Source organism: Pinus tabuliformis, chromosome 6, assembly GCF_031772625.1.
Source record: "Pinus tabuliformis cultivar Carrire ecotype Pingquan chromosome 6, CPIR1, whole genome shotgun sequence".
In the NCBI taxonomy this organism is placed as follows: Eukaryota; Viridiplantae; Streptophyta; class Pinopsida; order Pinales; family Pinaceae; genus Pinus; species Pinus tabuliformis.
This window is the reverse complement of record NC_142292.1, coordinates 1,336,532,131-1,336,546,669: the sequence shown is the minus strand read 5'-3', so window position 1 is coordinate 1,336,546,669 and position 14,539 is coordinate 1,336,532,131. Positions and strand designations below refer to the sequence as shown.

Sequence of the window (14,539 nt, the reverse complement as noted above, 5' to 3'; positions counted from 1 at the left end):
TTTTAAATGACAGTAAAAGAAAATAAAAGCTAATTTTTTGGTGCAAAAAATCCCTGAAAACAAAAAGTGTTGATATTGGAATAACGTTTTTTTTTCAGGGTAAATTTTCAACATTTTCCCCACGACCAACCTCATCGACTTGTTCAGTCAGCAAAACTACAATGACCTTGGATAACTTATTCCCCTTCTTTTGATCACAGAAATAAAATTTTAAATAATCCCAATTAACCGCTTCTTTCTTAAGGTTCGATAGAACATATCGGTCTTAATGGATGTTAATTATCATCATCAACAGCAATGGCATTAAAGATAAAATATTACCACTCCGAAAAAACTTTAAAAATCTAACAATTTTCAAGAATGGCACTAGAGATAAAATATCATGTCTCTAAAAAGCCTTAGAAAAAATTTAAAATTTTGACAATTTTTCGACCATGGAATTAAAACCAAAAAACATTACTACAAAACACCTTATGTTTTCAATATATTTCAATCATGGAATTATGGAAAAATTATATGATTAAAAAAACTTTAAAAATGAACCCTTGAATGAAAGAGTCATTATACCAAGAATAATTTCTTTTTTAAATGCTAAAAGTATAGCTATTTTAAAATTTCATCCTAAGAAAACTTGACACATTGCAACGAAAATTTAAAAGTCAACCATCAAATTGAAATGCAGCATAGGCTAACTTGACCTATTACAATGAAATCTTAAAAATCAACCATGAAATGGACACATTGTGGGGGCAGACTCAATCCATTATAAGGAGAACTTTATAATCCACTATCAAATTGACACATAATGGGGTTGTGTTACCAGTCAAGGATCAACACGGACCTAGCAAAAAAAAAACAAAATAATAAATTAATAGATAAATTAATAAAAATACAAAACACAAAACAAAACAAAAATTAAAAGTAAAACAAAAACAAAAAGTTTAAAAAATAATAATTTATAAATAAGTAAATATATTAAAACATAAAAAAAGGCAAAAAAAACAAAAATTAAAAAGATAGAAAATAACAAACAAAAAAAATATATACAAAATATCATCCAGAGAAATCACAAAGTAGCTTACGTGTTTCGAACCACTCACAATGGTTTATTATCAAGACAAAGATTAAAAACACACACACACAAAAATATATAAAAAACACAAAACAAAACAAAAAAATCAAACATAAAAATTGTTTAAAATAACAAAATTATCTCACAAATGATACAAATTTAAAAAAATAAAATAAACCACAATTTAAAATTATCTTATTCTTCTTCTTCTTGTTCATCCTAAGATGTTTGTTTTTTGAGGGTTTTCCAAACATGTGTTTCGGGTTTTTCGTTGCAATGCTTTTTTTATAACGAATTTTTTTTTGCAAGTTTAAAAAAGTAATAAAATTAATATTTTGAGGTTAGGATTTTTTATAAATTTATACATCATCAATTAATACTTCAATACACAAAAAATAATTGTCACTAAAAAATAATAATTTTAAACACTCGAAAAAAAGACACATTTTGCATATAGATATAATTAAAAAAATACGTATTTCAAGACCTTTTCGCTAAAAATGACATGTTAAATAAAATATTATTTTCAAAAAATTGAATACAAGAAATTGGAAATATATATATATAAAATAAATAAAACAGACTTTACGAAATTTTTGTGAATTTCATATTCAACGATGATGACATTTGATGTTTTTTTCTCAAATAAAATGATTCGGATAAAATTTTAAGAAAAATAACAAACAAAAAATGTAAAAAAAAAATAAAGCATACAATTTTTAAAAACCAATAAAATAAATATAATAAAACAAAAACAAAAGCAAAAAGCAAAAACAAAACAAACTCCTTAAGAATAAAAATTAAAAACATAAAAATAAATATAACTACATTAAACAAAAATAAAAATAAAAAAACATTGAAAATAATAAATAATAAACACATATTGTTTTGTTTAACTAATAAAATAACAAAATTCTTTAAAAAGCACACATTAAAAAAGATTAAAAAATATATTTAAATTAAACAAAAAAAAAAACAAAATTAATTTAAAAAATTATATGTTAAAAAAAATTAAAACAACATTAATTAAATTATTATTTTTTAGTGTTTTTTCTTTTTCGGCTCACTGTCGACCCTCAGGCCCCCCCCCCCTGGTCGAGAGTCAATTCCGAGCGGGGGGGCCAAGGACTGCGTCAATTTAAAAAAAAATTTAAAAGAAATTATATTGTTAGAAAAAAATTGTATTATTATTATTATTATTTTTAAATTCCAGCGCTCTGTCGATCCTCGGCCAGGCGGAGGCCTGAGGGCTCGCCTCACAGCCGGTGGAGCAGCCTCAGGCCCTCGAATCGACCCCAGGCCGGGCAGGGGCCTGAGGGCTACCTCACAGCCAGCGGAATGGGCCGTGAGGTAGCCCTCAGGCCCCTGCCCGGCTAGGGGTCGATTCGAGGGCCTGAGACCGCTCCACCCACTGTGAGGCGAGCCCTCAGGCCTCCGCCTGGCCGAGGATCAATGGAGAGCTGGAATTTAAAAAAAAAAATAATAATAATAATAATATAATTTCTTTTAAATTTGTTTTTAAATTTTCTTTAAAATTTTCTTTTATTAAATGTTTTTTTTTTAAGAATTTTTGTTATTTTTTATTTTAATGGTTCATTATATTATTTCAAAAAAAATATATGTTTTTTTCATAGCCCCTTGCTTAGAAAGCAAGCAAGCCCATTCTTCAAAACCTTCTAGAAAAAGGTCTGGGTCACTCATATCCATTGACTTATTACACACTAGTGACTCCAAACATATCGGGACTCCTCCCATCGGTGAAAGTCCGTAAATAGAAGGGAGCCTTAGCTAAGGTGACAGTGGGCTAAGACTACATTTGTTGCCCTTGGCCTAGCATTTTCCCTTTAAGGATTCCCCTTAGGTCCCCTGCTAGTTTCAGCAGTAACGGGATCTAAAGGTCTTGGAATTCGTCATTTGAAGATTCTATAAGAAGAGAAGAATTTCCTGTGGGCTTTCCTCTCTAGAAGAGGTTTTGGCCCTGCCTAGCAGCCTACATCTTGTGTCCATTTGTTCTTTTGATCTTCATGCTTTGGTAGTTGTTTGATGATAAGAACACCATAATAATCAAGATAAAAAAGAAGCAAATTAATAAATACATCAAGTTGAAGTAAAAGAAGATCACAAGCGGTTATGAAAGTAAGAGAAATCACACCTATCTAGCTGCCCTAGATTTCTCAAAAGAACCAACCCTCATAATTCAATCCTTTATATCTAGTTAGGATCATAGAGATGAAGCACAAACTTACACCTCACCCAACCCTAGTCCTCCAAACCAATAACCATTGTACCAACCCTAGCACCCTGATCACCATCCTCCTAAATCATGATAAAGTCACCACCAACAATTCAATCTACATCCAACAATAATGAAGCCATACAATCCCAAACATAGCTCCCCTTTGTACTAAGATTCAACTTACATTTTATTGTAGAGTTTTTATTTACGAAACATTGCATCCCACTAATGGAGTGTCTCAATAGTGGTCCAAGTATTAGTATATACAAATTATTTGCTAAGAGTAAGAAAAAGGAAAAACACAAGCAACGAAGACATTCAAGTAGGAACACAAGGATTATAAAGCATAGGTGAATTTGAAGAGAATCAATTCTTCACTAATAGAAGTAGATAATGAGAGGTACAAACAGTGAGTAGAAATAGACAAAATAGAACATGCAGAAAATTTGAAATATGAAGAAGAATGTGAAGCCCAAAAAAGGAGGAAAGTGGAGAAGGAGATAACAATGAGAATGTCAATCTTACATTTAGGCTTACTGAGTTGTTGAGTCTATCTTGTCTCATTGTGTTCTTACTTTGTCTAAGAATATCTATTAGTCCCTTCTATGATCCAATAAGGCAAATTAAAATACTCACTAGGGAACTCTCCTTTGCAACCATCATGTCCATGCATTAAAGTATTTACACTTATCTTTGAAAAAAAAAAAAACTTAAAACATATTATTTCTTGTAATTTTATCATAACATATCTCTAGACCAACTGTCTAGACTCCATATTTACCTACATGAAACTGAGTTTCCTAGAACTATGTCATATAGATAAGCAACATGTTCGAAATAACCTAAGACTGTTAATATCCAAATACAAAATGGTCACAATTATGTAAGAAATAAATCTGTAAGTCTGTATGCAATGAAATTGACTATTATAATTTTACTTTAGTGTTTAAATAAGCAATTCAATAAAAACAATCACACTATATGTTTGCAAAATTTACCTGGGTGTAATCCACCAACTGTTGAGTTATTGTCATATCCAAACCATACCTGTAATAATATTCATTGTCAGTTATTTGAGGGAATCTACCATAAAATAAAATTGCTTAAGTCATTAAATAATCTTGAATAAGATTTGTTTCTACACTAGAATAGTAGTTAGTGGTAGAAGAAGAAAGATAAGATACAAGACTACTATCTGCTTGAGACAAAATAATGTTAGATCCAAACTAATGGAGTATGAGGACCAACATAGTCAGATTCAGACCTTGCTTAGACAGAGTGAGCTTTCTTGATTTGAAAAGATTAAAGAAACATAGAAATGTTCAAATTTAATTAAAAGAAGGCATATTCTTTCATAAAATTGTAAATTTCAACTATTAGACGGCGAATATGAAGAGATACAATCAGGAAGAAGATTCATGACCCTAAAAAAATAATCTGCTCATAAAATAATCTATTCATAAACAATAGTATCGATTAATATAATTAACAGCGTGATTATAATATAGTAGATTAGATATATTACAAGTTGAATCACCACCCCTTAAAATCCTTTGTCCTTAATGTAGTAATAAGAACAACTATTGAAATTCAATTTCCACCAAGAATCAACAAGATATCATACTCTTCATCTGGTACACAAAAGATAATGTTCATCATGAAAATTGGCAATTTTATCCCCCAAGCAATCTGGTGAATATAGTATATACAAGAAGGGAGTATCTGAATGACAATAAATAAAGGATGTGGCAACATAAATCATGCAACACAAGTCTCAATCTTGGAATTCATTAGGTAATATAAAATCTTCAATGAAATTCACATTGACCCTGGTGAACCATCTTGGTTTTGCAAATTCATAACTTAAATCTTTAACAATGAATGTGGCTCTGCTTGACTCACTTTTAGATGTACTAGTTTAAACTTCAATTTTATCAACATTGAAGGTTGTCTATGTTTCCTCAAAATCTAGCAGAGCTTGTGACAGACCTCACAACACAAAAGACAGACCTTGTTGCAACAATGAGGGAGGTTGCCATTGTCGTCTCAGCAATTTTCCTCCTACTCTTTAGCAGAATTGCACCACAAGGGATGCTTCCCAATGATCGCCTCAAGGTTATTCTAGATTAGATGGCTCAAGGTGATATAGATGTAGGTGAGATGAAGCCATTCGTTGATGGAAAAAGACACATTTCTTCTTAAAATAGATTAATGTACCACACACCAAGCTTAGAGATGACACATATGAGCAAGCGTTTCAAGATTTATAGCAACAAGATATTTCTAGAGATACATGCATTAAAGAAAGGGTTTACAAAGGATGTAATCAACAAAGGAAAAAGCAAACCCTCAAATTAAGCCTTAAGTTGAAGGCCTAGCTAGGGTTAGGGTCTTTCTATTGCACAAATTTCTTAGAGATTAATGACATCAGCCCTTTAGGGTAGATTTAACCATGCAAAAGGCTAGATTTTCATTTAAAAGGGACAACAAAGTTAAAACCAAAATCTTATCACCCCCAACATTCATCCAAAATTGCCTTAATTGAATTCAGCCATATGAATTTGCCCTAGTGGCTTGCCTTCAAAGGCATAGGAAATAAAGGGAGGAAATATTTATGTTTTCTATATTTTGTACCAACACCAAGGATGCCCAGTGCCTATTCCTACTTGGGTGATGGAGTCATGTAAGGCTAATTTAACAGAAAATGGATAGATGCTTGAAGTAAGGTGGGGAACCTCTTGTTTTTGCCTATAAAAGCCCTTGCTACCCTTTTTGTGAGGGTGGAAATTAAATAGGGGAGGCTCTTTAGGAGGTACCCTATGGATTTCAAGGAAGATAAATTTGACATGCAATAATCAACCAATATTTTCCATAAATAGCATGCATTTAGACATGGAACAAAGAAAAACCTTTGCAACAATTAATTACATGAAAAAAAATAAAATCTTCAATAAAACTTACAATTCTTCCATGAAATAGCCTCTTTCAATCCCAAAAAGACATGTCCAAGACAAAAAACAATCTCCAATAGCAACAGCACCATAAAGGTCACATCTTCACAAGTAGCAAGTTTACACAAGGCTAAGTCAATTCTCTATAGGAGACCAAAATCAAAGAGTGATGATGAAAAGTAGCAAGAGAGTGAACCTCAATATATATGAAGTCTATCACTCTTAATTATTAGCCTAATAGTCCTATGACAAGTTTACTTTTCAGTATGCATCAAGAAAATGGGTTACAATCCAACCCGATACCTCAACATTACAAAAATATGCCACAAAAGCCCACACATGTGGGTCAAAACTATCCTCTAGCATGACGACATGCCCCTTTCGGGAAATAAATGCTATGAAAGTGCATGAAGTGGCATAGTGGATGTCCAATCAACTCCATCCTTGAGGGAGAGTCCTCAAGATATGCCTCAAAATGCCTCCATTGTCAAAACCCTGCTTTAGGTGCCCTGCATCATCTTCAAGGGCACCAGAAGTATGACATGGCACAAACTTTGTCTACCTTTGGGGCTCTAAGCAATAGTACAAGCCCTCCCTTCTCATCTTGAGGATGACCATCACCATCTGGACTTTGGATCAAGTCATGCCCTTCAAACAATGTCAAGGCCAACCTAGCGACACGTTGGGTCTACTAGGTACATCATCAAGAAACTTCAAAACCAAGCAAAGTGAGCTCACCATTTCAGCATCTAGGGGTGCTCTAAGGTGTCAATCAACTGCTGGAATGATCAAAATGCCCCAACTCTCTGCTCTCTATGGGATATGTTGCACCTACAAGATCATCACTACTCTCTGAAAGTGTGGTGCCTCTTTTGCTCTTTGAAGGACCACCTAGAAAGACCATATCAAACTCAAGTGAAAGCAACCAAACATTAGAGACAATGGCCATAGATGCATCATAGTGGACCATAGTTAAATGTTAAGGGAATAATAAGACTTCAAATTGGGATCACCTTCAAATATCTAACTAGACCAAGTCCCGTAAAAGTGTTCCCTACCTTGTCAAGGATGGCTAGATGGTCAGCCCTATTAGGTGCTTCCAGCCCCTAAGGGGAGGTAACATGTCCTACGTCAACCCTTCAAGTCAAAGATGTTCGTGAAAATGGTGGCAACAAAAGGGAAATGCTTCAGGGTTAGGTCCCATGGTCATGGGACCAACTAATGTAGGTCCATCATCCTAAGTGTATAGATGTATCGAGGCAGTAATCATGGAGGCATAACTTACCCGATTTCCTCAACCTACTTTTTCCACCCCTCTGATGTGCCTTTTACTTCTTTTTGATAACGGTTTAATTAGGAGCATAGTTAAGGTGTCCAAGCTTTCTTTTAAAGATGTAGCATTGATTTAACCCTTAACGATGAGTCGCCTTCTCACTCATCAGGGTTGGGGCATACTATTAATTTTTCTTAGGGCTATATTGTTCTTTCCTTTGATAATTGTATTTCATCATTAACATATAGAATTTACCCCATAGCGTTATAGCATTATTCAGATTTACAACATTATTTAGCAGCGTATGCAATTATGTAAAAAGAACAGCATCATCATCATCAATGCAACAGAACATAAAAGGAACAATAGAAGAGAAACATTCACACATAGAGACACCGGGATTGGTCGGAGACCGGGGCAAAACCCACTATGGGAAAAACTCTTTCAAATTCTTCTTCTTATTAAATTGTCCTTGAATGATTCAGCAAAAGAGAGTACAATGATCCATATCAAAAACCATAAACCTATCGAAGAAAATCAACTAAACAATATCCATAAGATGAACCCAACAATGCTAATACTCAACACCCTGATTCAGAAGCCTATAATCAATTGTCACTGTCTACAGTCAACTACTGAACTTTGTAGTCAACCAGTGAAATCTACGGTCAACTGAAAAACCAAACCTTAGGTCCCAACCGCACTGAGAGAGTGATGTGCCTGCGGCTGAAACCCTCCAACCGCACACATGAGCCTGCGAGCCTGCAGTTGTGATCAAAATCTTCCTGTGTCATGCCTGCGGTCAGAAACCAAAAACCCTCAACACATGAGAGCTTCGAACCCTGCAATCTCGAACTTGTGCAAGCAAACTTTCCACAAACTATCTCAGACCTGTGCAAGCCAAACCAAGGAAAGAAGAAGAATGATGATGAGGATCCAAATGAGGTTGAGGTCACTTGTATTTATATCCCTCCAAGGGTGTCCAATTTGCTTTAGGACCAACTTGATCAAATATGCACATGTGGGCTTTAATTCAAAAATACACTTTCCCTTTTCCAAATTGAGCACTTCAATAGTCAAAATTGGTCTTCTCGAAAAGAGGAATCTCATCCCATGGTTCGAATTTGTCACTGAGCTACCAAATTAACACATGCAAGGGTTCCTTTATCATGTCATGGAACATCTAGTGCTCAAGAAGCAAGTGATGGCTAATGAAGGGGGTAGCACTCATGCTAGCTTTTGCCCATGAGCTAACTAACGTCCTAGCCATATTTTGCATTTTAACTTTCCTTTTTTTACTATTGTGGTTATCTTATGCTTTTACCTTTCTTTTAGCTGCATAAACTTCTAGGGAAAAATTTGACAGCCTGAACTCAAGGATGAGGATCTCAAGATGCCAATCCCAATGAACCAACGACAACAAACCTGAAGGAAGGATGTGAAATCAGGGGAATGATGAAAAGAGTTAAGTATGGAATGCTCATGGACATGTTACCTGAATCCAAGCTTTCCAAGTAGTGCTCCTCCTATAACCCTAAGGCCTTAGAGGAGGTCTTGTTACCCCTCAAGCCAACATGGAACCTAAAGGGGTTCCTAAGAGGGCAACGGTGGAGGCTTGGCCCACTATCAACACAACTAAGTCTCCTTGCTCTTTACGGACTTTCACCGATGCGAGGAGTCCCGGTAGTGTAGGGACTATTTGTAAAGTATATGTCAATAAATAGATGGAAGGTGACCCTTGTGAAAATTCCTAAACCCGAAATCCCTATTGTAGCAAACTGATGTCACTTCTCCTACTTGTTAATCCATACAAGTTATTTACTGTGTTCTACTGTAAATATCGAAGTAAATACAACTGTAACATTCACTATTAGAAATAATTTGCTAAAACAAGAAACTGAACAAGAAAGAGATACAACACAAGTGACACAGTTGTTTTTATACAAATGTCCTAGGAAAAACCGAATGCGAGAAAACCCGTGCAACAGTTCTTAGGGTTTTTATTATTTAGCAGTAGCTATTTCTTAATACAAACTCTAGATGCCTTGCAGGCAATCCAGTACAAAGAATATCACTCAGCAAAAGAAATTAATGAGATTACCTCACTCTACACTGCAAGTCCCAACTGATCCGACAGCTAAACCAACAAGTCCTTGGCTACCTCTATGATGCCCCTACGCAGTCACTGCATTTGAGGCACTGCGTCACCTCTCTGCTAAATCGATTTGCTCTAAGGAGCTTCGACTTTAGCCCTCCCAGTTCAGAACGTCAAACCCCCAGAAAAATCACGGTCTTCTGCTAGGAAGGCACTGCGCTTCTTTGCATGGGCCCTTCCTGGCTCTATGTCACCCTCACTGGGCACTGCGCTGCCATCTCTGCGTCTTTCTTTGCCTCTCTGCGGTGTATTCTTGGCTCCGGAGAAGATTCTCCAGCCAAAACTATCTTTGCCCCTCTCTATGTGATCACTACGAAATCACTGCAATGCTCTTTGGCTCAGCAATTCGATCTGACTTATCAACTCTCTATGTGTTTTCCAAATGACCCTCAAGCCTCCTTAAATAACCTTCTCGTTGACATTCAACAACCCAAATTAGAACCTAATCAATGGCTAAGATCATTCTTGCTTGATCCTCGTCTTCTTCTAGAAGTTACACCCACAGTTAGATTAATACCCATTAATTATTTTAATTTCTTAAGCTTAGACTTAGGGACCCATTAAAAATAATTAATCATTTTAATAAAACTGTCTTTGGGTAGAATTTCCCAAAACGCTTTTTGGGTTCTTTGGAATACATGTGCCCAAGCCTCCCTGCAAAATTTGAGACTTAGAGCACATCCGATGCTACCAGAAATCAACACTCCCTCTTAGCAAGGAATGTGCTCTAGCAATGCCTCCCACTGAAGCATCACCCTGACTTCATAACATCATCCTCTGCGTTGTTGATGTTTGACATGTTGTCCACCAACTACTGCGTTGTTGCTACAACTGTACTGTTGTTGACCCTACCACTGTCAACACTACATCCGTACTATAGCTCCCACTCAAGTGTTGCATTTGTGATGCTGCTAGCACTACCACTGCTAACACTTCATCTGCACTGCAACTAAAAAACGTCCCAAAATCTGAACAAGTGTTCAACATAGATGCATCTCAATGTTGAATATCTAACTGCTGCTAGTCCCACAATATCCCTCTAAAACCACTACGTTGTTGTTGCTACTACATTGTGCCTCCTTACATCGCTGCAACTCTGCACTATGCCGCTCAGACTTGGTGTTTTAGCCACTGCATTTGTCGCTCCAACACTCCTTTGCATCAAATGATATTGGTCCATCCTGTTACTACTGATTTGGGCCCCCATAGCAACAAATTGATCCGAGAGATGGGCTTCTCAATGATCTTACCCATCCATAGCTCTTTCAAACTACAGCTCTAAATCATCCCACCTCCCTCCTGGAGGTATCTCACCTATCATGGCAAACTCATCCTCCTCGATCTTCGCGGTTGTAACCTTCGGATCGTGCTTCTCATCTTTGTCCTTCTTCCTGAGAGGACACAGTGTTGCGTAGTGACCCATTTCGCCACACTTGAATCATTTGATCTTTGAGACATCCTTCTTCCACCTCCGTTACTCCCGCTGCCCCTTGGATGCAAGGGTTGCATTCTCTTCCTCTTCCTTGGGCTTCGACCCACCGTTGCTGCTTCCGTCAAGCTTACACTTGACAAGATATCTCATCAACTCTTCCTGCTTCCGTCAAGCTTACACTTGGCAAGATCTCTCATCAACTCTTCCTGCTTGAGAGTTGCTCACATACTATCCCAGACTAGCAAAGTTGCCCCTACCCAAGATGCTATGGACAAAGACATGCCACTCCTCTGAGACTGAATTTAGGGCCAATCTTACCATCACAGAACCTTGAGGTGTAAACCCCATAGCTGCTAACTCGTCCCGTGTTTCTTGAAGCTTCACGAGGAATGGATCAATGTGCTCCCCCTTCTACATCTGTGCAAATCTCAATTTATGCTCTAAGTACATCTTCCGGTACTCAGAAGATCCTTGATACAGCGTTACCAAGGTATCCCACATCTCCTTAGTAGTCCCTCTGCTAGCGGTGTGACATACCACATGATCCTTTACTCCAATTAGGATCATCCTCTTGGCCTTTGCCATTTCTCCCCTATACTTCTTCAGCGGATCTGGATCTGCAAGCAATGCCACCACATTGTCGACATAAACCTTGAGAAAATCCTCATCTAAAAGGCACGACATCCTTGCCTTCCAAATCACATAGTTGGATCCCCCATCCAACCTGTCCTAATCTCTCAACCCACTGGCTGCCATTTCTGCCAAATAGAAAGTCGAATGACCTCGTCTCTCCTTTGCGCAGTACTAGACTGGCCTACGCACTCCCTTTCGGAGCTTGTAGATCTACCTCTCTCTGTTGCTGCTCAGCTAGTGACAATTTGGACTCCTTGGCTGGAAGTCCTCTTAGGAAGAATTCCCTCAACTGTGTCTCTCTCTTCCCTCTAACAACTTTCTTCCCAGCAACTGTCTACAGAAAACTGCGTTGCACCAGAAAACCCCTCTTCACTGAAGCTTTTGTTGCGCTGCTCTCTCTGTTGCTAACAAATCTCAATCTGGCAATCTAACCTCTCTGTCGACTCACTCAAAGAGAGATTTACTGCAAAAAAACTTGCCCTCCTAGCCTGACTACGTAACTCACTAGGGATTCAAATTGTTTCCCCTGCAGGAGTTTCGAACTCCCTTCCCTCCTTCAGCGCTCGTCTCCTCCAACATTGTTCTTTTGATTCACCTGCAGCGCTGATACCATGTGAAATTTCCCAAACCCGCAATCCCTACTACAGTAAACTGATGTTACTTCTCCTACTTGTTAATCCATACAAGTTATTTATTGTGTTCTACAGTAAATATCTAAGTAAATAAAACTATAGCATTCACTATTTAAAATAATATGCCGAAACAAGAAACTGAACAAGAGAGAGATACAACACAAGTGACACGGTTGTTTTTGGACAAATGTCCACAAAATCCCAATGCAAGAAAACCGATGCAGCTGCTTTGAGGGTTTTTATTATTAATCAGTAGTTATTTCTAAATACGAGCTCTAGATGCCTTGTTGGCAATCCAGTACAGAGAATCTCACAACTTCGACCTTCCAGCAACTTCGACCCCAGCAACAATTTTTGCAACTTCGACGTAGCAGCTTCACAGCTTCGTCCTAACAGCTTCACAGCTTCAATCTAGAGGCATCTTCGACCTTGCAGCTTCACAGCTTCAGAATTTCGTCTAGCCAAGAAACTGTAGAAACCCTAACGAAAGAGAGAGAAATAGAGAGAGAGGCCCAAAAGCTCTGATCTTGATCTTCTTCTTCTTCATCATCATTTTCCAGCTTTTATCTTGAGGAGATTGAACTTACTTTTGTGTGTGTGCAAATGAGGTTGAATTCCTTCTTATTTATAAGCTTGTTAAGAGTACGAATTGCTATCTTGAGGCCAACTTGTCCCTTCATGCAGGCCGACTTGATCTTTGTGCCATGATGAAGTCTTGAAGAGTCTTTTAACTCTATTTTGACTCAATAAAATTTTCTTTACAATATATAACATGCCCAAGTGGGTCTTCAATACATGACAATGACTCAATTGACTTTATGACAAACCTAGAAGCACCCAATGGATGCTTGACCTAAAAATAAATTTTCCTTGACCATGAAACCCATGCCTCAAGAACACAAATAATAAATTTATTTTTCTCTTTTCATTAAATACATCAAATCACGATTACATATGCCATTATGAAGACTGAACCTAGTTAAATATTTCAACAAGTCCTTCTCTCTCCTATCCCACACGTGCGAAGTTTTGGAGTGTTGCAAGGGACAGAAATTCTGCAGTAGTTGAGGGGCTGAAATTCTAGAGAAGCTAGAGCTGAAATTTTTGGGTTGTTGTTGGGTTGAAGCTGTTGGACAAGAAGAGACTACTGGAGATTGCTAAATCATCTCAAAAGGTTGACTTGGTGGAGGAGGAAGGTCTGTTGATCTAAGGTCTTGGGCTATCTCATTTGAATCTACTGAAGGAAGAGTTTTTTACTAGGTTTTCCCCTATATAGGGGTTTTAGCCCTCGCTGAGTGCCTACTTATGATGTCTCTAATCTTCATGTTTTTACTTTGAGGATTGCTTGATGAAAGGATAAAAGAAGAACATAATAAAGAACATAAGAATATCACAAGTAATTATCAATATAAGAAAAAATTTCTAGCTTCCTGATTTTCTAACACTGGGGAGTAGTCAAACGGTGAATAGGAAGTCTCCATCTTCCAATAGTGTGAATAACTTTGGTGAGTTGCATAGGATCAAAAAATTATATGGAGAGAAGCCTTCGTCAAATCAAATCTTAGAGACAGCCATAGATAGATGTTTGACTTACCAAAGAAAGGGCAAGGAACAAGAGAAAAATCAAAATGCCCCCAAGACTTTCACTCCACCTACATCTGTATTAAATATTGACTTGGGAGGTTGGATAAATAATGAAAATATTTTAGTACCTGTGACTGAAATCATAAATATTCCCTCCCAAAAGTCTAAGTTGTTGAAGGCCATTGATGCGCCTCATGGGAAGGAAATGTCAAACTTTTCTAGGGATAGATTTGAGGATGCCCCTATCACCTTGCAAAGTAGTGATATTTGTAGAGATAACAAAGACCATCAACCTTTCTTCTTTACAATGTTGGTCAATGGATTTCTTTTGCACAATTGCATGTTTGATCTGTTAGAAAATCAGAAAGGCAGAAATATTTTCTTATTCTTGATAATTACTTGTGATGTTTCTTGTTATTAAGCTTCTTTATATCTTCTTTCTTTTAGTTCATCAAGCAATTACCAAAGAAGCAACACATAAAACAATAGATACCAGATGTAGGCACTATGCCAGGGAAAAACCCCCTCGAGCGGAAAACCCAATCAAGAAATTCTTCCTTTCAATAGTATT

General features: G+C 36.9%; 1 protein-coding gene across 1 annotated transcript in view; it reads right to left on the bottom strand.

Moving 5' to 3' along the window:
* Nucleotides 1–14,539, bottom strand: part of LOC149263533 (uncharacterized) — a 290,628-nt gene that overhangs the window by 92,763 nt on the left and 183,326 nt on the right. Inside the window, 1 exon segment of the mRNA XM_089426504.1 lies at nucleotides 4,307–4,355. Coding sequence (XP_089282630.1) covers nucleotides 4,307–4,355 — 49 coding nt within the window.